We start from the raw sequence: 27,809 nt of genomic DNA, 5'->3' as shown, positions 1-27,809 counted from the left end.
CCTTTTTTGCTATTGACTAATGAAACTTGCTATTTGAAAATGCTGTTTGCGTCACAAAACATCAATCAAATAATGGGATGCTGGTGCTTGGTATGTCTTGATTTGCATCAGATTATTGTGATAACTTCTGACGTTGTACACATCAGACAAAATACAGAAGTACAGATTTAAATGTTATGCAAAATGAGTGGGCAACCACTAGTTGTCCAGAAAGATCTATTGGTTATGAACTACCTAAATTGAAATGGCAAGTCTTCAAGATTAGAACCAAATGGCTTTGAGGTGAAAAAGGCCAAGTCACATTCACTTGAAAAAAAAATACACAGACTACACACATTATGTGACTCAAAAACAAGACTTTGGAGTTCTGTCTCGAAGCAGCAATAACCACTGTGAAGCGTGTTGTTTGCTTTACAGCAAACCAAACAAAAATATATTTTTTATGTGTCTGTTCATTCCACACCAGGAGTCTGTGTTTCTTTTAAACAGGAGCATCATAGTGTTAACTTCTTTTTAACAAAATACAGTGAAGGCTTCTTGGTTGGCCTTTTCAAATTTAGCACTATCGGTCATGTCTCCTCACCAGTGGGTGAAAATCAAGATGCCATTCAGACCCATTTTGATTAGTGTAATGCCTTGTGCTCAGTGCATGCCTGATACTGATCTGCTTTCTTTTCTTTTTTTTTTCAAATTAATCACTGGTGTGTACTGTATAGCCTCGACGGGGAAACACTCAAACCAGAAGTCCTCATTTCATTGCCCAGAATAAGGGGCTGTAGTTCCAGGGGTCCCAGTTCAAATTTCACGTCAGCACACACACACACAAGGGTACAGCTAGAACACTGCAGGGCCAATTGAACAGCCTTGAACCACCCATCACGAAGATAATTTCATATACTACAAAAACAAATATTTTTCTAGGTAGGATGTTACATTAAGCAATTTAAAAGGCATATAAAATTTTAGGTTATATAACAAATAGTGCTGAAAATATATCATGGAACTTTGAGGCAATGCTTTATAATGCACTAGTGAGATTGTATTTGGAGTTTTGCAAGTAGTTTTGGTCTCCACACTGCAAAAAAGACATATCAGCACTTGAAGCTGTTCAGAGGAAAAAACCAAATGCATCATGGGACTGTTCTGCTTTAACAGACTCATGAAATAACATTTATTTACTCTTGAGTACAGAGGGTTGTGTGGGGACCTAATTCAGATCTTCAGTTATCAAATAAATTTTAAAAAATGATCCAGAAAAAGTACATACTTGAGGATATTGAAGGAAATGAAGGGTAAGCATCTTTAAGACTGAAGCCAGGGAGCAATTCTTCACACAAAGAGTCATGAGAATCTGGAACAAACTACAGAGTCATATAGTTGAACAAGTAACTTTGGCAACTTTTAAAAAGTATTCAGATTAAATATTTGGACAACGTAGCTCTTAGCTAAACTAGTGAGGCTGATGGTCTGCAAGGCCTCCTCTTGAACTTGTCAAAGTTCTTATATTCTTGTATTTGTCTGGGTGGGACCTTTTACCCAAAAGGAAAAGTGAAATTTTTTGATTTCACTTGGAATTGCTGTATCTAATATCAGCAAGACAGATAAAACACCCATTTTATTTATACAAGTTTGACTTCAAAGGAAGTTGTTTAATGTTAGTGTTTCTTTTCTTCTAGTGGAAAAATAGTTTCTCCCAAGTGGAAGTCCTTCAAAGGCCTTTGTCTGCTTTGGAGAGATAAAATTCGCCTTAACAATGGGATTTGGAGAGCCTGGTACATTCAGTGTAAGTAGTTGTTAATAAATCTAAACTAGTAAAAGTCACAAAGTTATGGTGAAGTTGTTTGACCCTGTGTTTAAGTTCATTATGGGATGTGAAAAATAATAAATGTTGAGTTTTTTTTTCCTTAAGAGCATCAAACCTATATTTACATGAACAGAATGTGCTATACTGTATTAGACATACAGTATAAGGTCAAATCTTCATGACATAATGACTTAGAAAATTTTTTTGTTTTTTAGGTGTAATATAAAAACATTAAAAATATATTCATCTAAATATTGTGGCATATGGTGTGCTAATAAAAAATAAAGTCCAGGAGAACTGCTGCTGCTTATTTTAGCATTTAAAATTTACATTGCATTTTTTACATTTGTTTTGCAAGCCAGATTTACTGCATTGAAGCATGTGTTACACTGAAATAATAGTGTTAGATAAAGGTTTAAATAACTAATTGATTTTAAAATGCAAATACAAAAATGTGATATTATAGTAGAAGCAATGCTTAAATGGATATATAACGATGATTTTGTTAAGATCACTGACGACATTTTCATTGTTGTACTAGTAAGACATCTCGGTTTTCTCTGTATTTTTATGGTGAAGGAGCAGCAGTTTAAGAGTTAGTGCATACATTTTGTAAGAATTCCATTTTGTAGACATGGCACTTTGTCATTGGGATGAAGAAGGTTAATAACCCACTTCACTGTATTTATTTCTGTTTGTGGTTAATTTTAAAGATTCAGCCTTCCACATTAAAGTTGTAAAATTGGCCCTTGGTATGCCAGATCGTGTGAATGCATCTCTGTGTTAAATTTTGACATTTTCCATCTTTTTATACTAACTATTAAAACTGAAAACATTGCAGAGCTTTTAGGAGCCGAGCTGGCTTTTAAAGACAAAGCTATACACAGGAAAAAAAAACATGATGACAATGGGTATCCAGTTAAATAGAGTAAGTTAGTTTGATCTTAATTGAACTGATTTGATATTAGCTAGGTAATTGGACTATTTGATTCAAATTTTTACTTGGTTTAGGACTCTCAGCAAATAAATGACATTGTTTATTCTTCAAAGCATTATCACTTAACAAAACATATATGACAGAATCAAAACAGGAAAGAAATCAAACCAAACCAGAGCACAAGAGACCTAATCCAGGTATTTAAAATCCTCAAAGGCACTGATAAAGTAGATCCAGTAGAGTTCTTTCAACTTAATGGTGAATCATTTACTTGAGGACATTAGTGGAAATTAAGAGGAAGTGCATTTAAAACTGAAGCCAGGAAGCATTTCTTTACGAAAAAGAGTTGTGGGAATCTGGAACAAACTACCGAGACATATAGTTGAAGCAGAAAGCTTGACAACTTTTAAAAAGAATCTGGATGAGATAATTGGGACAGCAAAGCTATTAGCTCAACAAATGGGCTTGATGGACTGAATGGTCTCTTCTTGTTTGTCAAATTTCTTATGTTCTAAACTCAGTTGTATTTTTCATAATAATTGAATTGTGAATTTTATAAGTCATAGAGAAAATGAAGTTAGCTTTTCAGTAAAGTTGGTAAAACAATTTTGCAGGAAGAAAAAAAAGAAAATGTCATGACTATAATTTGTTGATAATGAAACCTTTGTTAATTATTTGCTATGGCAGCATTGTCAGTTTATTTCACTCTTTTACCTGCTAGTAGCCAATTATTAGAACTGTTTAGTTCTCTGAAATAAATCTGTCAAGGAATAAGACAAATCAATTAAATGGGGTCAACAGTAATGATTTTTGTAATGTTTTATATTCCATTAAGACGTTTATGAAAATATAATTTAGTGCTGTTCATAAAAGTAATATATATATATTGTAAAAGGTGCTATATTCGTGGCAGACCCGACACAGACTGACACGGAGGCACGTGAAAAATCAACAAATATTTGTATTCTTCTTCACTTGTGGGGCACACCTTCCTAGTGTACCACAGGCAGTACACAGTCCTGTCAACCAAGCACAACAAAGTCACAACAACTCTTCTTCCTCCACCACTCCTCCCAGGCAACCTCGTCCTCCTCCTCCCGACTCAGGCTCCCAAGTGGTGGCCACTGGCTCCTATTATTAGGCACCTGGAAGTGCTCCAGGTGCTTGATTGTCGAGTCCTGGCTACATTTCCGGGTGTGGTGAAAACACTGCCCACAAGGGCCCAGCAACTCCCGCTGCAGCACCCCCTGGTGGTACCTGCAGAACCCAACAGGGCTGCAAAAAACTCCAACTCCCATGAAGCCCTGCAGGAGTCCAAGGCACCACTGCAGCCCAGGGAGGCTGCCATCTAGTGTCCAGGTATTGGGTCTCCCATGCTTGCTCCCCCGGAATATATGTTGAAGGGGTGTCCCGGCCATCCACCACAATATATATATATATATATATATATATATATATATATATATATATATATATATATATATTTTATTTAAAAGCACAATTTGCTTCTTTCAAGTTGTGTTATAGCAAAACTATCCATGTTATGAGAAGGTAATGTGCTTTAAAGCAGCACATTAGCTCAATGTTTCAGTATTGAATATTTGAAATAAAACAAAACAATAGTTCGGAATTAAAGATATTAGGTAGGAAGTTCTCTATAGCAAAATGTAACATTTTTTCCAGTTTTCAAATACAGTATCTATGCATCCATATTCTCCCTAATTCAGGATTACAGGTAATTAGTGCCTATCCTGACACAACTGAGTGTAAGGCAGGTGCAAACTATGGATGAGGTGCCAGTCCATTGCTGTGAGATTTTTAAACACTGGCACTTTATTACATTTAAGATACTCTCTGTAAAAAAGGGTTATCAGCTGTTCTGTCATTGTTGGTTAATGGACCACAGCTCAGGTTATTGCATTTCAGTTACATCAGAAGGAGGCTTATACAATATTTTTTTCCCAGTTGTTGTGAAGTTTGCATTTATTTACTTTAACAGCCTGCACAGTTCATCCTCAAACAAATCTCTTGTTTGCCACTGAACAGTTACAAATTAAAAGAAAAGAAACAGAACTACAGTATCAGGAACAATGGAACTGTGCTCTTTATGCTTCTTAAAACTGTGTCTATCCTCATCTTATATGCACAGTATATAGTTTCTGTAAGAGCATCAAGATAGCACATTGGTGAGTCTGCTACTTTAGATTTACCATCCTGGACTCAAACCCTACGACCAGAGGCCATCTGTGTGGAACCTGGATGTCCTCTTTGTGTCTGCAGGGGTTTTTCTTTCAGTTACTCCAGTTTTCTTCTCTTGCATCCCATGTCATCAGTATTGTTTCTGCTGCCCCCCAACCCTAAACTGGATTGGTCTAACAATGTCATTTTAGACAGCTTATGCCATATAGCCAAATCATTTCCTTAATCAACTTCAAAGTGAACTTTATTACCCCAGAGTGGGAAATTCAATTGGTATTGCCTATTATAACAAACCAGTAACAGCGGACTGCACGATAATGTGCAGTGAATACACTTGACTTATAGTTTTCATTCTCTTTCTCTGTACATTTAGCATTCGTTTGCTCAGAGGTTGATCCGCTTGCTGCTTCCTGAGCAGCTCTTCTTTTCTCCATCCGAGCGGCCCGCTTCTTCTCTTCTTTCGACTGCATGTTTTCACATTAAAACTGATTAAGTCAGTGTTTGTGTTGCAATTACTTAGTACGTTTTCTTTAATTTTTCACTTAAGCTGGCACTTAAGTATTCAATCTGCCTCAAGAATGATTTAAGATATGAAGAGGTAGGGGAAGTGACAGTGAAGGTGACCGCTGCCGAGAGTTGATTTTTCAGTAAAATAAAGTAAAAATAAAAAGAGGAATAATCTTGGAGGGCAATCATCACCCCCAAAAGCGGATAGTAGACATTTTTTTTTCAGAGTATATGTGTACCAAATTTCAGGTCAATAGTTCAAACGGTTTGCGAGCTACAGATGATTTAAAATCCTGGACAAACAAATAGCCACGGTAGTGTATTATATAAGGAGATAAGAAAAATATCAGACAAAACAAAGAGAAAATATACAGCAAGATTAAACACATAATCTAAATTATTATAAATTATTCTGTATCATTAAAAAACCTAATTACTAAAAATAATAAATCATCTCTTGTATTGTGTTGTTTCTATTGAACAATTTGACTGGGGCAGTAAATGCGTTTGCTGTACTCTACTAGTGCCTTTCCAAAAAGAACATAAGTGGAGAGATTTTTAACATTTTTTTTATTCTATTCTGGAGACATTTTATCATTGTTCATATGATAAATATGAAAGCATCTGTTCTGCAAGTCTTGCAATACTGTAATCTGTAAAGACAACCACACAGTACAGCTGCTAACCCAAATTACTTGCATCTCAATTTTATTCTCAGTTTCTATATGGAGCTTGCATGCTCTCCCCGTCTTTATGGAAGACTTATTTTTTCTGTTTCGGTCCAAAAACCAGTTTCTAGTGACTCCAGAGTTGGTGATTGCTTTTTAAGTAGGCTGTAGGGGACTCTGACAAGGAGGATATACATTTTAAAATGGTTGAATGGGTGCACGTTAGTTCAGAAACTGCATTAACAGACTTTTTATATACTTATTTGAAATAAATCACCCAACAAAAACTAATGTATTATGAGTATCAGGAAGCATTTTATTAGATAAGTTTTAAGTAGATAAGGATACTACCTTTAATACTTCGTGCACATATTGCCTTTTAATGGCAAACAACGGATGAGGGGTGCAGAAGAACCAGGGGCTGCAAGAAGGTGCTATGGTATGGTATAACTTTTATAAAAGCGTCCTTGATGATGGAAGTGATAATGAAAATCTTTAGCTGAGTAAGAGATTACTTCCAGCCAATGATGAGCATGTAAAGGGAGGTAAACCTAAGATTATATTGGCAGATGAAACATAGCCCACAAAGTGTAGAGGGAGAGGTAAAAGGGAGCTTTGTTATTTTTGTTTTATTATGAAGTGAGAAAATAGAAGACTACCTTAGACAATAGATTGGTAGCTTCTTGAGAGTCAAATAAATGTACTGTATGTTGTTTTGTTTGGTATGTTTCTTCAGCCTTGTAAATCTTAGCAGTGTGAGTGAGTTTTGGCATGAATATTACAATGATCTATAATGGACTGGCATCCCATCCAGATTTATTATCAATCAAATTATATTACTGTACAGTAACAATTGGTCTCTTTGGATGGAAAAATATATGATTGCATGAAGCTTGAACTTGGATTCTGTTGATGTAAGTAATGTGACCTCATTTTAGATGTGGAGAAGCGGAAGAGTCCTATGTGTGGATTTGTGACTCCGCTGGAAGGCTCAGAAGCTGACACTCATCGCAAGCCTGAGGTACACAGAGGCTACTTGGATAATGTGTGTCTGTCAGAGAGAACGGAGCTGCCTAACAGAAGGAATTTTTAAAATTAAAATGCAAACTTTGTATGTAGAGTGTAAAAATGCAAAACAGGGAAAATAAACCCGGAAACAGACAGGATAAAAGAGAAAAAGGTAAACAAGGCACTTTCTGTCAATAATTAGTTAGTTAGTTAGTCAGTTAGTAAGTACTTTATTTGTCCATTTGGGAAATTTACTAAATTAAGTTGAAAGCATTATATTTCTATTACTCAGTTTGCCAATTTATTTATATAAGTGCAATTGTTTTTTACATGTTAAATTTAACATATTTGAAAAATAATGAGGTGTGCCACAGTGGTTAGTATTGGTGTCTCACAGCTGCCAAGTCCTGGATTTGATTCCTGGTCCTCTTACTATTTTTGCTCCCTGTCAGTGTGGGTTTTCTCCCATATTCCAGTGATTAACAGTGATTTTTCCACATATGTGCATTTTCTTTACCTCATTAAACAATGTATAACACTGTTATGAGAGGTAATTTCCTCTTGGTCTTACTATGAATAGAATCTTTCTTTTTAAATGATTTATGAAAACTCTTTTCTTAATTTCAGGCTATAGTTTTGGAAGGAAACTACTGGAAAAGGAGAATTGAAGTTGTAATCAAGGAATATCATAAATGGAGAATTTATCACAAGAAAAGGGTATGCATTTAAACTTTTTATAGCTGGATAACTGTCATTAAGAACATCACCTGCAGTACCACAAGTTTTCTTCTCAAATTATTTATTTGTTATGTTTCTTGATTGTTTGTGCTGAACAAACAAAGAAAACAGTCAAGCTCTTAAATAAGACAGTGGTAGAATAAAAATAATTTCTCTAACTAGTGTTTTCCTCACTTTTTGTTTAGCTCCAGAAGAACAAAGATGGCACTTTGAATAAGGTAACATATCGGTAGTGGGGTAGTATTATGCAGAAAATATCCCCTGAAATTTGGAAAATGTTTGTATCGGGTTTTACTTTGCTTATCTCGTAATTGGAATGATGGAACAGTGAGTCTGTGTTATGTGGTAACTCTTATGGATTGGAAGATGACAATCATCTCTGTGCTCAAGCTTACTAATTAGAAGAGGTACAGTCTTGGCTAACTGACCAAATAAATACAATGCACACCCCTTCTAAATGTGGCTTCACATTACAACATACCTCACTTTAACATCACTATTAGAAATGTAATAAAGTATACAACAGTCGTCTTAAAGTAATGTGTGCAGTATCTTTATATGAGTCCCTGAAATATTCATCTAATGCACATGATTTAAGTTTTTGCTTGCAGACTAGGTGTTTCAACTGCACCTTGGTGTGATAATATGGTGCACAAATAAATGACTGTAAATCCTCATTAAAAAATGTGTGAATTTACTCTGCTTCGTCTCCCTCCTCCCGACTCTGGCTGCCAGAGTAGCAGTTGCTGTCCCCTTTTATAAGGCACCCAGAAGTGCTGCAAGTGCTTGATGACCTACTTTTGGCAGCACTTCTGGGTGTGGCAGAAGATTTGCCCATGAGGGCTCAGCAGCTGCTGCAGCACCCCCTGGCGGTGCCCATGGATCCCAACAGGGCTGCACCAAACTCCAGTTCCCATGGAGCCTTGTGGGAATACTAGGCACCACTGCAACCCAGGGGGGCTGCCATCTAGCACTCCGGGGTAGGTAACGCTCTGGCAAGGCTTGCTCCCCCGGTCCAAGGGCCCTGGTCGTCCGCCACAATTGCAAGACTGCTAATCCTTTTGTATGCAACCACTTGTATCAAGTCCTTTGGTTTTGATATGAAATTTTACTTTGCCGGATCGGACTCAGTTTTCTAAGGAATTTCACGTGTTTTATGGGACTGGTTTTTATATACATGCATTTACCATCAGGTCATATATTTATGTTTTAAAGTTATTAACAATTGCGCTATTAAATAATGATTCAAGTTTAACCCTAATTTATTTCTTTTATAGTTCTTTTCTTATTAAAATTCTGATGGACAGATAAAATTGGTACTACTACTACTGCTACTACTTTGACTTCCATTATTACAATACATTTTAACCAATTAAATAAATGTGTATATTCTAAATACCTAAAACCAGTGGTTCCCAAACATAGTTCTGGAGACCCAATGTGGCTGCAGGTTTTTGTTCCAAACAGATTCACAATCAGCGATAATAACTAATAATAATTGATCTCATTTAATTAGCTCATCTTTTTTCTCTTCTCTTATTCTACCTTCAGAAAAGCATGGCAGGATAATTTTTATATTTATAAGGCATTTAAAAATATTTCTACTTCTGCTGCTGCTTTAAATGCTTAACTCACTTTTGTTGTTTTACTATTATTTTGCTGTTTTTCTGTTTAGTTTGCTCCCTTCATTGTAATCCTAATAAAGACAACTAAAATAAAGCATAGCAGACACTTTGGCAAAAAACATTGAATGATGAAAGGCTGCAACTACTTCAGTATCCGATTCACTAATTGGTGAATAATGGATTAATTAACTATAAAAACTGAAAATGCACAATGAAAATCAGGATGAAAATATTGTTAAATAGAAAACAAAAAAAGCAAAGATTATCCCCATATAACTGCTTATAACATTTTAAAAAATATTTACCAAACTTAGTTCTGTGATTTCTTCATTGACCCCAAAACACAGAAACTGGGATGACAGCTCACTTAATTAGGCTAGGAGTCTGAGTAAAAACAGAAGCTGATTTGAACAAAAACCCACAGCCACAGTAAGTCCCCAGGACCAGGTCTGGGAACCACTGCCTTAAACTATATTATACATTACTTTTAATTAAAACACTTTTCCCAAAGGGTAAAGCAGGAATAGGGAAAACAAGTAATAAATCTGCAATCAAATATTAATAAGGTGCTCATAATATTAATGTCATTTAAATAACTGATGTTAAAACTAGTAGTGTAGTTAAGATTATTAACATTTTATTGTTCATTGAATATGGGTGTTCCAGTTTGATATTAATGTGAAAAGGGCTATAAGAGAATGACAAACTTCTAAAATCCTAATGGTGCCTAATAAATGACAGCAGTCGTGCATTACGGTGTAAGCAGGGGACGCAACACCTTGTCTGACTTTTAGTCTTCCCTCTGTCTTTGGTTTTAACATTAATTTCTCCTAGTTTTCAAATTCTGTGGCATCTGTTCACTTTCTTTCACATCTAACAAGAAGGGTGTCACTACTGATCAAATACTTCTGAAATGTTTATACAGTATAGTAATAACAAAAACTGACAGCAATCTGATAAAATCCAAATACTAAGAATACTAAAAATGTATGAAAACCATATTCCGATGTCAGCAAATGAGTATCAAGGTGATTATGGCAAAATGTTTGTGTCTGTGATACCTGTGACTTGCCATATATTACTGCATCTTTGCACACAAAAAATCTTGTCATAGCAATCAGTAGCCAGTCAGTACAGCATGTTCTTGGTCATAGCTTCAAGTCTGTACAACTGACATCCAACAGAAAAGCACTGCCTTTGTGATAAGCAGTAGCTAAGGTCACCCACGCTGTTATTGATTGCCGTCAACAAAATTTCTCTGAAGATCTACCCCTGTCATGGTGTGGGAGTTATCGTGAAAAGAGTGCAAGTCTGGAAAACAACTTTTTTAGTTGTTTTGTTTTCTCTTTACAAATCAGTGTTGGTCATTCTTGGTTACAGAGAGGCTTGCTAATAGTCATTTCTTTGGAATGAGTAGAAATAAATGAAGGTGATTGGGACTGTTGCCCAGATAGGAAAGGAAACATTTCAAAGTTATTAATTCAGGTAGAAGCCTATACAACTATTCTGGTGCTTATGAAGCATAAGTAAAAGATTTTGATGACCCCCAGTAGCTAGTTGTATAAATATAGACTCAGATGTGTAAGCCCAAGAAATTCTGAATGTAGTAGAGTATGAAATAGCTCAGAACTTGTTAAATATTTTATATATTGCCCTGATTAAATGATTGCACTTACAAAATTTATTTACAGTACTATGTACTCTATATTTATAGAGTAAAGTGATATAAGAGAGAGATATTAAAAGGTTGGGGCTCCAGCCGGATGATCCTATTTCATCTTACATTTAAAGTAAAATTAAACTGCAAAATATAACCAAGAGGGGCTATCAACAACATAGGCTACAATTAGCCTGAATTTGGGTGAAGTTCAGTTACAAGGAGGAATTATCACATTTTGTAGCTTTTGATGGTCAAACGATGCCACGGTCTAGAAGCATGGCAGTTTTACTAGGCGCGACAGATGGAACCTGTGGTAGGGTGGAAGTGACACCAGTCCTGTTCCTAGTGGTGTTCCTCCATTCTAGGGAAAGAAAAAGAAGATGCATAAATAATTAATCCACTCTCCTCAGTTTTACCTTGTGTACCTTTATATTGTCCCCCATAACAGACTTACCATGTTTTTATAAATGACATTTAGTAGCACATTGTAGCAGTGGCCAGCTGTGTTTGCTTACAGTCACTTTTCAGATGCTGACCCTGAAAGCATAGTAAATGAACTGATGGAGCTGTTTGTTCAGCAAGCCAATAAGGCCAGATAATCTAGTCTATTATGTAGAGATCAATCACTTAAGTGCCTTTGTAGAGGAGATGAAAATAGTTTATACTCTTCCGACCCACTGGCATAGCGGAAAGGAAAGGAGCCTTTAGGTCAAAAAGGCCCACTCAGCAGATCTAGAAAGGTCAGTCACAAAAAATACCCTTGTATTTTTGAAAAAAGAAATACATATTTTGTGCATTTTTACACTAACTGAAACAATGAGAAACTGGTGAGTCATCTCATGTGATGTTATAAAGTACTGAGTGGACATTATTGAGTTTGCAGGACGAAATTGTGAAAAAAAGTGCAGAGAACTGTTCACAGATGGAACTGAAAGACAGCAGCCTGCAAGTACAAGAGCTTCACAGCCTGGACGGAGCAAGATAATAATAATAATTCTTTGCATTTACTGTATATAGCGCTTTTCTCACAACTCAAAGTGCTCAGCAATTGCAGATTAAGGGCTTTGCTCAATAGGCCTACAGAGCAGTCCCTATTGACATTTACGGGATTCGAACCGGCAACCTTCCAATTGCCAGTGCAGATCCTAGCCTCAGAGCCACCACTCCGTTAGAAGTTCAAGTAGCAGCAATCTGCATCCTTTAAATCAGGAGAGTTCAAAAAAGAGACCAGAGATTTTCTTAGGAGACAAATAAATTGGATCTCATATGACATGCACCTGCAATTCTGTACTTAGATTTTATGCCCTGAATTAGGTTACCTGCCACCTAAGGGAGTAAGTCCTATCAGGTAAAGTCCAAACAACACGCTAAAAAGAAATGAGGGGAAACTTGGCAGGAACAATCATTTCAGTATGTACAAATGAAAACTAAGTGAATGTTGGATAAACATTTACAAAATTAATCATTTAAGATTTTTGAAATTTAGCTAGTAATACTTGCTAGTATAAAGAATATTCCTGGTGTTGAAATGTGTGACCTTTGTGGCTTCCGGGGTGTATTGCCTGTAGTTACTGAAAACAGCCAAGTTTAAAGATGGAAAAGCAGAAGTTCCATAGTTAGATGCTGTAAGCAGCAGTGACTCATGATGTCTATGTTCCAGTTTTCTGAAATTTCGGAGGATAGAAAGTGGATTGGTAGGTTCTAAGGAAGGTGCAGCTAATTTAAACTACAAGCATTAATATACCATAATACATTATATAGCATCTGGTTTTATTTTAAGTTTATTATTATTATTATTACCATTTATTTTACCTAACAAGTTCTGGACACATTATAATTATTTGTTTTTGTTTTTTTTAACAAGTGAAGAACAAGCAGGTGTTGGCAGAAGAAAGTTAACTAGCAATTTGTGACTTATAGTCCAGCACCGTCGCTAACACAGCACACATAGTAAAGACATACTTCTCATTTTCATGTTTTTGAATACAGTAATCCATCCTCCATCGCGGGGTTGCGTTCCAGAACCCTCCGCGAAAGGTGAAAATCCGCAAAGTAGAAACCATATGTTCATATGGTTCTTTTTATATATTTTAAGCCCTTATAAACTCTCCTACACTATTATAAACATTTCCCGCACAATTATACAGCATAAACCCTTTGTATTCTCTTAGATATTAGGTAAGATTTGTTGAAATTATGTATGTAAACACAGTTTATATACAGTAAAACCTAAATATTATTTTAAAGATATCGAGCGTCTCCGATATCACATATGTTACAGCCATTACGACAGACAGGCCACCAGCAATAAATACGTACAATGCAAGAAAAATTGTATACAGTAAAATGTGTGTACAGTGACACTAAACTATGTACATGTAATAAGTACTGAACGTAGATAATTAATTATGGTTACTCACCAACAATGACATGACGACTTGTCCGATAACGATGAGTTTAATTTTACTGCACAACAAAGGAGAGCGTTACAGCTCTTCTAAAGGAGCCTCTTCAGGCGACTGTGTAGCACCGCCGTCATTCTTCTTCCATCAGTCTTCAATCCAAATCCCTAAAGCAGATTCCATCCAGACTACTGCCTTATCACGTCCACTTGCAACTCGTTTTGTGCCCTGGTTAAAGGACACTGCGGCTGTAGATCTTAAATGCTTTTCCTCCTTTTTAAATAAAAAGAATCGTGGACTCATTGATGCCGTAATGGTGTCCTGCAGCGGTGTAGCTGTTCCCTTCCTTCAACATATCCAAAACTTTTACCTTTTCTGCAATCATTTGCATCTTCTGTTGGCGCTTGGACACTGCCCCTGAAGCAGTAGCAGGAGCATGTTAATGCTGAATGAGTGAGATGAGACTTCCTGGTTAATGCAGCACTCCGTTGCTGAGCCAATCAGCACACAGGAACTTTAACTGTGTGCTCTGATTAGGTAGCTTCTCAGTCATCCGCCAATAGCGTCCCTTGTATGAAATCAACTGGGCAGACCAACTGAGGAAGCATGTACCAGAAGTAAAAAGACCCATTGTCCGCAGAAACCCGCGAAGCAACGAAAAATCCACGTTATATATTTAGATATGCTTACATATAAAATCCACGATAGAGTGAAGCCGCGAAAGTCGAAGCGCGATATACCGAGGGATTACTGTAATCTAAAATTACAGCCAATGGTAGCAAAACTATTCAAAATAATTTAGAACAAAACCAACAAAAACACACACTCATGCACATACTGATGCAGGTTGTTTACTTAAAATGTTAAATGGTTGAGGCTGGTTTAATAAAGCAAACAACTTTCTTGAGAGTAAATGTGATTTGTACAATTTTATCTCATACTAGCCAACCCGCAGCGTAGCATACGCCGCATAATTATGTATTGATGGGTGAACACTTCCTGAAAGACACAGTTGTCCAAATGGGGCGGGTTTGAGGATACGACTGTAAGTGAATGAAAAGATGGAACTCTGGAGAGAGCAACATACAATTGTCCATGACTGAAAAATGGAGGACCGCCGCCGCGCCCCCACCTCCCAGAGTGAGGGACTGGGCTGGACGACGGTCAGGTGCGGAGGGTGGAACGGGGGGAGAGGGGAAGGACGCCCAGGGAGGACGCCCTTTCCGCCCCCTCCGCCTCTCCGGTGAGAGGGCGGGGAAGCGGGCCCGTGAGGTTTCGGGTCCTAACCATCCAATGATGGGTTGGCACAACCAGTAACGATCCTTCCGCAGGTTCACCTACGGAATTACGACTTTTACTTCCTCTAGATAGTCAAGTTCGATCGTCTTCTCGGCGCTCCGCCAGAGGCCGCAAGAGACCGCGGCAGGGCTGATCCGAGGACCTCACTAAACCATCCAATCGGTAGTAGCGACGGGCGGTGTGTACAAAGGGCAGGGACTTAATCAGTGCAAGCTTATGACCTGCACTTACTGGGAATTCCTCGTTCATGGGGAACAATTGCAAGCCCCGGTCCCCATCACGAATGGGGTTCAATGGCTTACCCACGCCTCTCGTCGCCGGGTAGACACACGTTGATCCATTCAGTGTAGCGCGCGTGCAGCCCCGGACATCTAAGGGCATCACAGACCTGTTATTGTTCAATCTCACATGGCTGAAAGCTTAGCAGCTGCGATAGTTTTACACTCCAGTACATTGCGGTGAATGCTGGTAACAGTCAGTCAGGTGGGCGGGCGGGTCAGCAGGCGTTCTCGTCCCATGGTCTTAGAGTTGGTGGGCATGGCTCTGTGAGTTGTCGTCGTATCCCATGGTCTTAGTGTTAGCGGGGCTCTGTGAGTTGGCAGCCGTGGCTATGTTGTGCGTATCCCATGGATACGTGCTCTGTCAGCTGCTTAGTGAATTATATATATATATATATATAGGAATCAATGGTAAATATATTAATCTAAGGTCAGGTAGCAACAAAGAGGAGAAAAATACAATTCCAATGTGCATGAATTCCTTCTGTCCTTAGGGACTGTCATTCAGCCTGTTCCTAGGTATTCTACAATGGAAGTGAATGTAACTGTGATATGATGCAGAGCTAAAGTTGAGTTTGACGTTCCTTTGAAGGATATGTGTGACTCCAAGTGTTAAGGCAAGACTCAAACAAAACAAATAGAACTGGAAAGACTAAGCAACAGTCATTTTCAACAACTAGACCAGTTATTTGAAACACTATATGAACAGCTTCATGCGCAGCAATAATGAGAGTATTCTATGCTAAAATGATTATTTACTCTAGAATTTGTAGGCTGACACAAATCATGTAGACAAGATGATTGTCGGTGATAACAGATGAAGGCTCTGTGAACTTTTGCTCTTCTCTGACAATCATTATATAGTCATTAATAAGTTAATGGAGTGGTATTAACAACCATTCTAACTTAACTGAAAACCAGTGTATCATTTTTTTTTTGCTAAATTTGCTTTGTTTGTATTTCTCAACTCTAGTCCTTATCCTTGCTGCTTTATTCCAAATTAACAAAGATGTATTCAAGATGAAATTATCTGAACACTCTTAACAGAAAAGTATTACAGTAGTCAATTCTGCATGATACAACCAAATGAAGCAGCTTTTCTATATCCTGCATATTAAGAGAGCTACTCCTCTGCTGAAATCCATTACCCTGGATATGTGGATGTCAGTGAGTCTCAGAAAGGGCCCTGGCTTGGATTGGTACACAGAGTTGAGCATTGTTGTAATCCTGTCAGCTCAATATACAAAATGGACTGTGATCCTCAAGAAATCAAAAGCCAGATCTGTACTACACTCAGATCTGAACGCAAAAGAGCAAACTTCACATTAAACAGACGGGCTTACTGCCAACACAGATCCAAAAATTGGTTAAATGTTAAAATATTGTAAGGAAGACAGTTAAAAACTATGTAAAACCTCATACTCCAAAATAAAAAAATAAATAAAAATCCATTAAGAAAATATTTTTGAGAAAATTCAAAAAGTATTGTACAAAAACGAAGATGAGAGGAAAAAAGAAACCAAAAATAAAGGCAAACTGAAAGTGCAAATCCAAGAAACAGTATCAGTACCTTAAATTGAGAACAAACCCAAAAATCCACAATCAAAAAGCACAAAAAGAACAAACTTCAGTGTTAAAGGAGCCATAATTAAAACTGTCTTCTTCTTAAATACTGCTGAGAATGGTCCCTCAGCTGCATCATTAAGTGGCCCAGCCCCCTGAGTTTCCACATAAAGTAGAGCATCCTTCACAAAAATCAATGAATGTCTGCCTTAAAAGGACTCTAGCTTTCAAGTTCAAAGTAGGAACTGAAATGTCCTGGCTGCGCTAGTGAAAGTATGAATAAAACTCTGTCGAGGACACTGCAGGGTCGAACGGCCCAAGAAGTAACTCAGAAGCAGGCTAGTGGCATCAGGCTCAAAGACAACTTTACATACTCCAAAAAGTATTTTTCTAGAAGAGAAATGGCATTGATGAATATTGGAAAACATGATGACTAAGATAATAATAATTCTTTGCATTTATATAGCGCTTTTCTCACTACTCAAAGCGCTCAGCAATTGCAGGTTAAGGGCCTTGCTGAAGGGTCCAACAGAGCAGAGTCCCTTTTGTTGGTGAGTTGGTTAGAAACATTTTAACAATACATTAAATGATCAAGACAGGTTTACTACTTATTTAAGTTTTGCACAATAGTACCATCTCCTGGTGGATGGATGGGACAGCACCCTACCTACCTTTAATGCAGAGACACCACTGACAGATATACAGCCCTATTAAAGATATTCTTATTGTTTAAAATATATGATAATTAATTCATTTCGAAATTAATTTAACTTACTTGTGCATTCATGGAAATGAAAATACCCAGTAGATAAAGAAAATCTAGATAAAGAAATCTAACTTTCAGAGACAGTTCTCTGGGCACACATGCCTGTTCGTAATTATATAAATGTTATCCTTTCTGTAATTCTATTATATAAGTTATTTATTCACCTTGTATAATCAAAAGTTGGCATCCAGATGAAAAAGGTCTCACTCATAAGTATCCAGCACAATGAAGAAGCCTCTGTGTTCAGAGCCTGAGTATGCTGACATATCAAATATGGCTCTCTTTGAGAATCTGAGGCAGTTTTGTGGTTGACCAGATCTCTGCCATTTGCAAATCTCTATAGTAGAGCTTAGAGGCTGAGCTTGACACATTCAGAAATTACATACAAGAAACCAAAACTGAGTTTAAAATGCTGTTGGAAACAGTCTACCTCAATGATAACCAGATTATTTCACTGGAAAGTCTGGTGTATCATTAAATGCTAAACTAACTGAACTGGAAGATAGCAACTACAGAAATAATTTAGGGAGTGGCTATTCTCCTGTGGCACAACTTGCAGCTTAAAGTACATGTCATGGGCTTAGACGATGCTGGCAGATTCTGTTGCAAGCTGATATATCTGAATGGCTTTGAAATTATTGTTGGTATGGATGTAAACACCTTTTTGAATCCTTTGTTAGACAATATGTCAACTCCTCTTACTCTCTCAGTGCTTTCCTAGTTTGACTCACTCGCTGTGCAAATTTACCTCTTATTTAAACCTGGTTTATTCTTTTCAGTTGTTAAATCCTTTCCTCTTCTAAAATGTTTTCTTTTTTCTCCTTTGGCACCATTCTCACTTGAGATTAAACAACATTTTTGTTTCTAAATGACTCACTTTTCTTATTTAATATGTCTCTTGAAATGGCCAGTCTCTCAGATTATTCCATTGACTTCCCAATGCCATCATCTTATTATGCCCACAAGAGGTTTAACACATCTCTACTTAGCAAAAAATCTATCATTCAATCAATCACTATGATATTCTTGCCTATAAGCACTGAAGTTTTTTTTTTTTAATATTAACTCGCACACCGTTGATGACCCTGTGTATGTGTGGATGGTCATAAAGGTTTATTTGCAGCCTCACAATTGGGAATGCTAGTAATTTGCCTTGTGTGTGTGCAGGGAAAAAATCCTTGAACTTGAATCTTGCCTCTTATCTTTGGAGGAACTGCACCCTCATGTGGTGAGTCTGGAGCATAAGCTTTTGATCTTAGGCATATGGTCCGAATTAAACACTTTTCTGTTACAGAAAGCTGAATTTGAAATTCACCACACTCTAGCTCAGTATTATTTGTCTGGAGAAAAATGTACCCAGTTACTAGTGTTGATATTACAGAAATTGGAGACTTCTGTGACTGTTTCATTTACTAAAAATTAATCAGGAATCCTCCCCCAAAACCCTCTAGATATAAATAACCTTCTGGATTTTATTCTTAATTACTTACTAAAAGCTCTAAGTCTTCTCCCTCAGAAATGAATTTTTTTTGTGACTTGTCTTTGCTCATGCTTTCATTGGGTGATGGTGATGCATTAGATTCTCCAACTATATCATCAGAACTTCTCATGCTTTCTTTGGGGTTGTTATTAAAAAGTTTTTTTTTTAAAAACAAAGAAACAAAAATAGGTCTGGATGCTAATGATGTCAGGAAAAAACTTTTAACGCCAATGCTAAAGCATGGAACTAGTTGCTTAATTCCAACTAGTTGGAATTCAAAACAACCATGCATTAAGCAAAACTACAGTAAACTAAAGAAGATACCAAGTCACCACCTAAATTTTTCAGCCATTACTGCGATGCAAACATACTGTACATACTCTAAGACTTTGAGAGGAGGCAGATGTCAATAAAACCACACCTGCTTGACTAGCCATTAAACTGAAATATTGTGCAAAATCCTTTTTGTATGCCTTTGTATGTGCTGTAGCAAATTCTAATTACCCTCAATTTATAGTATCAGAAATCCCATAGTTTTACATTCACTTATGTATGGTACCACTGCAGAACATATTTTAAAGCAGAGACGCTCTTAAAAACTGCACATTTATAAACTACACAAACATTTCAACCTTCTCTAACCTATTCAACATGCAGGATATGGAAATCGCTAGGTATCCAGTATTTTAGAGATCACCAGAGACAATGTCCATGCATCTTTTGAACTTCTATTTCATAAATATAATGTCCCAGCAACACATTAATTTCTTAATAAAGTCGGCCTAACTGTGGGTTAGGCATCCGTGGTTTTGAACCACCACGGTTTGAAATTCTAAAAAAGAAATCCTGAATATTCTTGAAAAAAAACATTTAAAATTCTGGTATGCAGCGCTGGCCACTAAATACCATCAAGAAACAACATATGTAACCTGATTCTGCTGAGGCACCGCGTTCCCAAGCCCACCCAACCATTACTCCTGCTGTATCAGCCCTTGCGTTTGGTTTGTGCATGCAGTCGTCTTTATACTTTTATATACAGTAAGTCATGAGCACCCGTGGTTTTTGCACTTCTGTGGAGGGGTACTGGAAACACCAACCCATAAATAAAGCAGGCCAATCTGTATTTATAAGATTGAAATTTTGTGAAAAATAATATACCTAATTTTCTTCATCTTCCACTAATCTCTAATATTAAAGCAATACTGGCTAATTTTGAAAACATGGAAATGATCTTTATAAAAGGATTTCCAACAAGGAATGTAGTGAGAAGTCAAGTAAAATGACACCTTTTATTGGCTAACTAAAAAGATTAGAATATGCAAGCTTTCAGGCATCTCAGGCCCAGGCATCATTTTGCTTGACTTCTCACTACATTCATAATGGCTAATACTATACAACACCCTAGTACTACCAACAAGGAATGAAATTCATCTATTTAGAAAGTACATTTCACTTCAGTTTCTACAAAGTATACAAGAATTAAGCTAAAAAATTGTTAAAAACTGTGTGAAATGTATCTGGGACAAGATCAGAATTTTGAACACTGTAAGAAAGTGCCCACCTCACTAGGTCATATGTTTTGGAAATGATTAACATTTTACATGTCTCCTCAGATCTAAAATCACCCCCAACCCCCTAACAGCAATATCTGGAGTAACACTAGATGGAATAACATTGTGTTAGGGAAATTCAATTGTGGCATCCTATTCTGCATTTCTTGCACAAAGACTCTTCTTACTTAAAAGAAAGAATCCTATTCATCTCTCATAATTCAAAGAGAAAGTGATGTCTTATGCGATCTTAAACTGAAAAATGCTAAATCATCACTCCAAGTAATCAGTTCAAGAATTTTTTTTAGAGTTTGACATGAATTGAATAAAGATATCATGACACCACTTTTCCAGTCTTTTTCTGCTGTTTTAATAATCACGTTGGACCTTTCTTTGTCATTAAAGCTTATTTTAAAATATGGCAAGAATTCATTAACACTATTTCAGAATAAGCACACTGGGACTGTGACCGACTCTCTAATGTCATTAACTGTTTTATCATTTCTTAAAAAAAGATAATGGGATTTTGTTTCTTTTTTTCCATTTTGCCTGAGTCTGTCTTTGTATCTCTTTCTTATTGATATGGGTTAAATCTTTTTTTTCTTCTGTTGTTTTTTCTTTGTATTTTTATTTTTTCATTGCTTTCACTGTAATTAATTTAAAATTAAAGGTTGTATGTATTATGTTATTATAATATGATTGATCTGTCAAATGCCACTGTAATGTTCTGGCTTTGCCAAATTTAAAAACTGTTTAGAATACACTATGAAATAAAAAAGAATAAAACTAACAGTAAGTAATAAAACAGTAACAGTGATGCCAAAATATTCAGTACCTGCAACTCCAAGCTTTGCCCTGAATGTTGTTATCATTGCCATAAACTTTGGATAATGTATAATTAAAACAATTTTTCTTTCATTGCAAAAAATATTTCTGAAAGAGCAAAAAGTTTTCTCATTAATTCCTATTCATTTCAGGCTGACATTTACAGCAAATGTGTGAAAAAATGGCCCTCACAAAGTCTCCAGGACCCTTCCCCTATGGAAGAAGGAGAGTGCCTATTTGATCTTGACTGTTTCCTATCAGACATTTCAGACACACTCTTCACCATGACACAGAACCCCTGGCTCTTTCATGGAGAACAAGAAAAAAGTGAGAGCTTTTGTCTTTAATACTCTGAATTGTATCTCCTTTAATTTTACAGTCATTATTATTTCTATCATAATTAATATATTCTTTTAATAAATAGTCTATCAAGAAGTTGATTCTGTCCTATGAGTGCATACTTTGGACTTCTTGTTTTTAATAAGTATATCGCAAAGGATGTCTTTTTTAATTACTAAGATACAGGAGTTATGCCTGTCTACTTCTAATTTACGGTAATCACCATCATTACATTAGGGTGAGCTGCAGAGGGATTACTAATAAATTTCTCATGACTGAAAAATCACCAATAGATTTTGTATACTTGCCATTCAATTAATATTGTCATGACCGCTTTGAAACTGCATTGATTTAACCAGACTTACTAACTGTCAGTTGTGGGTGCAATGATAAAGCACTAAAATGATTCCAAAGATAGTGAAATAAAAAATATTTCACTGATGCATTAAATAAATGTTGAATCTTTCTGTGTCATGTTCTAATATCACTCTCAAATATTTACCTTTCTGGAAAAAAGTAAAAAAAGATACTTTAATTTACTAAAAATATTGTCAGTTTAATAAGGATGTTAGAATAAAATTAACAGAATACTATAAAATACATGTGTGGACAAGAATACAAAAGCCATGTTGATGCTATTCTTCATCTTTATATTCTGACGAACTCCCTTAGATTAATGTAGGTCATCTGTTCTGTTGGTCTTTATATTATGTGATTGTTATAGTGTATTATGTGTTCCAGCTTGGGAGTTTTCAATGTATAGTTTAACTGCTTTGGATTTTCTCATTGCCTTGCCAAACACTGTGGTAAATCATTCTTACAGTAAAGACAATGTATAGCATAAAAGTACAAAGCCAGGGCAATGTTTGTTTTATGGCAGTTCACATCCATATAGTATTAAAAAGACTAATTTTAAACTCATTTTATTTATTATTTAAACAAAGATAGTGTTTCCCATTTGCTGCTCACCTGTTGTTCAGGTGAGCAGAAATAGCTGGTTTATTTTTAGCTAACGAAAAATTCAGAGCACTTCAGAAAATGATACATGTCATGCAGATTTTTTTAATTGCTTTTTTTTCATCTTTATTTTGTCACATTATATTGATAGACTGGTTCCATTTGAATTTTTTGCTTGCTTTACTTGGAATTATCTTTCTTTTTCTCTATAGCCTACGCCACTAATGCAGACATCATTCAGCCTGGACTAACACCTCTTCAGCCTAACGTAGACGAGTTTGTGGATATATCAGGTCAGAAAACAAATAGCCAACACTCAATTTGTTTCCAACATGTTTAATGGCTATACTGTAACATTCATTTAAATAATTGTTTTAAATATAATATTCTGGACAATCGTGGCTTGCTGGGATCCTTGTGAATGTCATGTTCCTCTGGTACCTCTGCTACTTAACATATAAACCCTGAGAATTTTATATTTAAGGTCTATGAAGTTTTCTATGTTATGTGGCATGATGAAAGTACACAGAGTCAAATCTACTTCATACAAATTAATGAACTAGCTTTTCCATGCCCTAGATTAATACCAAAATGGATTTTAAATTGCTTTTATATATAGTTTCTTTCCAATTTCAGATTTTTTAAATTATTAATCTTAAGTCATTACTATGTAATAAGGTATTTGCATTTGGTACTTTAGTTATTAATTTTAGAATACATTCATCACAGTATCAGATCAGATTTTCCATTTAAACTCTTTGTCATTGACTAATAGAAACACAGGAGTAAAAACAAAATGTTGGGGTACCAACCAAGCCATCCTATTTAACAGGCATTCAATGGCGCTAATGTTAACAAAAAAGGTACAATATGGTGTTGGCTAAGGCAAAGATGTAATGAGATGCGCTCAGATTTTAGGGTTGGAGCTTGGCCTTGCGGGTAGCTCATCTTCCAAATGATATTCCCTCTTCCTTTTATAGCTTGTGGAATAGATAGGCCAGTGTCAGTTGCTCCTCAGTTGGATATCTTTGTAGAGCTGTGGATGGAAAGGGAGACAAAGTGGTTAGCTACTGCACCTCCTGGTTTCCTGGGGTGGTAGTGGTTACATATGACAAGTCCGGAAGGCAACCCTCTGACAGGCATGCATGAGATCTGCTAATTTTTCCTCTGCTAGATTAAATGGTAGTAATAACAAATCTTAATAATTTCTGCTTATTTATGTAAAAAAAAAAAAGACATTATCAGAAATTAATATATTTCGGCCTTCCTTCCATCTGCACTTTGTCATTGCTGAGGTTTATCTGCTCACGTCTATTGTTAGTTAATATGTAATTGCAGTTACCTATTAATCATATGCACATTTATTGGTGTACCTTCACAGTTTTTATATTTTGTGTCTTTAGCTTTAGCCCTAATACAGTATAATTTTGCGTTTTTTTTTGTTCTTTGCTAAACTTTTGACTATGCTTTGCAAAAACCAAATTTATTTGCGCTTATCTTATTTGGTTTTTGATATAGAATTATTTTAGACTACATCCTCAACTCCTTGTTTTATTTGTTTACTGGTATATAATCTAATAGAAATGCAAACAGGAGTAAAATTACCGTATATACTCACGGATAAGTCAGGACTTGATTTTACCGTATATTTTCTGGCATTTTATAATGTCAGTAATATAAGTCAAATGCACAAAACTCACGCTATTGGTCCAAGAGATTATGAAATGCTAACGCCCACCTGACAGAGTAACCATGGAGCACACTGCCTTTTTTTCTATGTATTGTGCTTACGTGACCACACAGTAATACCCTGTTCTGAAGCAACGTTTGCACTGATTTGTGTTTTTTGTATCTTACACCCTCATACACCTTTATCGTAGGAGCATCTCTTATCTACAATGGTGTGTTCGATCAGAAGAAAATGTGAAGCTGGTTTTAAGTTAAACGTTGTTGAAGTAGCAAAAGAAATTGGTAACTGCGCTGCTGCAACAAAATTCGATGCGTCTGAGAAACTGATGCGAGATTGGAGGAGGCAAGAAGATGTAAAAAAAATAAAATAAAAAATTAAGTGTCGCATTTTTGAACGGGCGTATAAGTTGGGGTCTGATTTTATGATCAATTTTCCAGGTTTCAAGACCTGACTTATATGTGAGTATATATGGTAATAAATATAGGTAACACAAAATTAAAGACAAGAAAACAGGGGCTGCCTTATTAATAGAGTACTTTGATTATTTTATGAATTTTGCTAGCAGAGGTCAGATTTAATGAAGAATTGCCATATGCAGAAGACATTTTGAGTTGTTCCTCTTTAACTGATTTTTTTATATTTTAAGTAATAAAAAGCATAACTTCTGCCTTTGAAGTTTAAAGATGTATTAAGGTTTCTACATCCAAAAGACAGAGTGAGCAATTTTGTAGCATTTTGAAGGCTATTATGATTAAGCAGTGAAGCTCCATCTATTGATATCCCAATTAGGAATTTTAGACATTGGGAATTTATGATGAACCCAGTTCTGTTGCTAAGTAGGTCAAATCTATTACTTAGAAAGGATGAAGCTAAGCAAAGCATGTGCCAGAGGGAAACAAGCAATTCTCAACATCTGTCACATTTAGAGTTTTAAAATAATACAACAAAAGTTTACAAATGACATCCTACTAAAAGGTAAGTTAACCATTAACACAGAGGAATATGTGAAGGTCTGTGTGAGCAGACACATGACTAATTCATTTAAAACAATACTTTTCTTATTGTCAGTAAGACTTGTATGAAACACAACCTTTACTTAGACATCAGTTTTGAATCTCTTGCTTCTTCACATTTCAGATCAACAAAAGAGTTATAATTTTAAAGAAGTTTTAGCAGTTAGCATAGCTAAGTTTGTTAAGTATTTAAACCTATAGCAAGTCAGATTCACTATGAGGGATGAAGATGCCTCAAAGTAAGTTCCTGTACATTTTAGGAAATTTTTTTTTATACTAATTGCCTCTGCATATATCCCAGAATTACTTTACATGCATTTTATGATATATGAAATTCATTCTGAGATATCTCAGAATTACTTTTTCAAATTTCTTTATTCTTTCAACACTTCGTGTCTAATTTAGGATATTTCAAAATGCATTTGGCATGTTTATGTATATTTTAATTAATTCAATATATCTTAAAATGTCAGTAAGTCCTATGGAAAGCATAGGAAATTGTATAGGAAGTCACTCTGAGATACCTTGACTTGGGTTTAACATATCTTAAAATGTATAATCAAACTTTATTTACTTGTTCAAGTACAGTAAATATTTGACTAATTTTTCAGTAAGTCCTATGGAAAGCATAGGAAATTGTATAGGAAGTCACTCTGAGATACCTTGACTTGGGTTTAACATATCTTAAAATGTATAATCAAACTTTATTTACTTGTTCAAGTACAGTAAATATTTGACTAATTTTTCAGTAAGTCCTATGGAAAGCATAGGAAATTGTATAGGAAGTCACTCTGAGATACCTTGACTTGGGTTTAACATATCTTAAAATGTATAATCAAACTTTATTTACTTGTTCAAGTACAGTAAATATTTGACTAATTTTTCAGTTGTTTTCATGTTGTGGTTTCTGAACAGACCTTGTTACTGATACAAGACCCAGTTTAGAAGCCACCTCTGGCTTGAAAGTCCATGTTGTGCCACCTTTGTCTGACCTTTGTACTGTATTTGCTATTCATTTCTTTCTCTTTGAACTACAGTACAGTTTACATTCTTCTGTTGCTTGTATTTAACCTTACTATTAATAACTTTTTTCCTTGCCTGACTAACTCTGTTTTCCAGGACTTTTTAACTCGATCCACTACTGTAGTGTCTAGAAAAGATTGGTTTAACCTGCCTCATATGCACATGTCCCAGAGAATAAATGTAGCCATGAATTTAACGCAGGGTACAGACTTTTCCTATTGCTGAAGATGTATGGCTGAGATAATTTACCATCTTATGAAAATGGTTTCATAAGCTACATTGTACGGAAATAGGATTTCTCAAACACTGCAGGCACTGGATAAGCTGAAAATAAACATATAATTACAACTACTTTGTAACTGCTTTAGATGGCAAATAAATTTACAGTAAACAAAACTGCATATCAGGTATCCATGGATATATTTAGAGCAGAATACAGTTTGACTTGAGTAAGTGGACACCAGATGACATTCCTTTCAATTCTGGGACAGATTGATTCTCTTGTTTCTTAAGCAGATCTAACCCAATTTATAAAATCAACTTTACTTTGTAAGTAGTGTCAGCTTTTTCTCTGCCATGTACCTTTTACACCACGCCCTCTTATTTCAAAATGCATGTGAAATAAGCAACCTTGTGCAATTAGAATTTATCAGGCTTTGTGGGAGGTGCAGTAATTAGTGCTGATTCCTCACAAATATAATGTCATACATTTCAGTACTGTGATTGTCATTCGGTACAGAGTTTGCATGCTTTCTCTGTGTGTCTGTTTTCCACCCACATCCATATATGTGTTAGGCTGGTAAAGTGGACTCGTGTGTATTTACGTGAGAGTGCCCTGCAGTAGACTGGCTTCTGCCTTGCACCTGATAATGCCAAGATAGTTTTTGCTCCATATGAATTTGAATTGTATTAAGATGGCTTGAGAATGTTAATGTTATGTTAGTTGGTACTTGTATGTATATGTCCCATAAATGTAAACCTATAGAGATGCTAACTACAGAAAAAAAATCTCCCTTCTCTTTTTGCTGACTGACATGTCTTTTTTCTAAATTTTTGCTGAAGTGGTGTTTTGCTTGAGTGAGTTAACAATTTTAAATGAAACACAGCAAGAGTAAATAGAAAATCCTCACAAGTTTAACAGTGCAAGTATAAATGTAAGTGTAGATGCACTTAGAAACTTGAAATGACAGTTTTTTTCTCCTGCTAATACTGGAATTTTGAGACTTTGGCTTACACTGAGACATCTTTCCACTGTATTATACAATGACTCACTGTAACTGTACTTGAAAATAATTAAATCAGTTGTTTAAAGCAGGTTAAAATTGGAAACAATCTTATATAATTTAGTAGTGTTCAACATTTCAGCCTATTTTAGTGTAATGATGACACTATCCCATTATAATAGCAATAATGTTGCTTACAAAGCTTAGAAAATAACTTCTTCAGTTTGGCCATTTAGGTCACCTGTGCATCCACTT

General features: G+C 35.9%; 1 protein-coding gene across 2 annotated transcripts in view; it reads left to right on the top strand.

Annotated features, from left to right (window-relative positions):
- Nucleotides 1–27,809, top strand: part of LOC114655781 (carbohydrate-responsive element-binding protein) — an 87,055-nt gene that overhangs the window by 8,500 nt on the left and 50,746 nt on the right. Inside the window, exons 2-7 of one of the 2 annotated variants that reach the window (XM_028807007.2) lie at nucleotides 1,677–1,783; nucleotides 7,054–7,136; nucleotides 7,751–7,840; nucleotides 8,047–8,079; nucleotides 21,462–21,636; nucleotides 22,818–22,898. In XM_028807007.2, the coding sequence (XP_028662840.1) occupies nucleotides 1,677–1,783; nucleotides 7,054–7,136; nucleotides 7,751–7,840; nucleotides 8,047–8,079; nucleotides 21,462–21,636; nucleotides 22,818–22,898 (569 nt within the window). The remainder of the gene's footprint in view (nucleotides 1–1,676; nucleotides 1,784–7,053; nucleotides 7,137–7,750; nucleotides 7,841–8,046; nucleotides 8,080–21,461; nucleotides 21,637–22,817; nucleotides 22,899–27,809) is intronic. The other variant, XM_051930815.1, reaches the window with a different exon arrangement.

This window comes from Erpetoichthys calabaricus, chromosome 8 (assembly GCF_900747795.2).
Source record: "Erpetoichthys calabaricus chromosome 8, fErpCal1.3, whole genome shotgun sequence".
NCBI lineage: Eukaryota > Metazoa > Chordata > Cladistia > Polypteriformes > Polypteridae > Erpetoichthys > Erpetoichthys calabaricus.
Note: the sequence above shows the minus strand (reverse complement) of the source record. Positions and strands in the feature narration are given on the sequence as shown.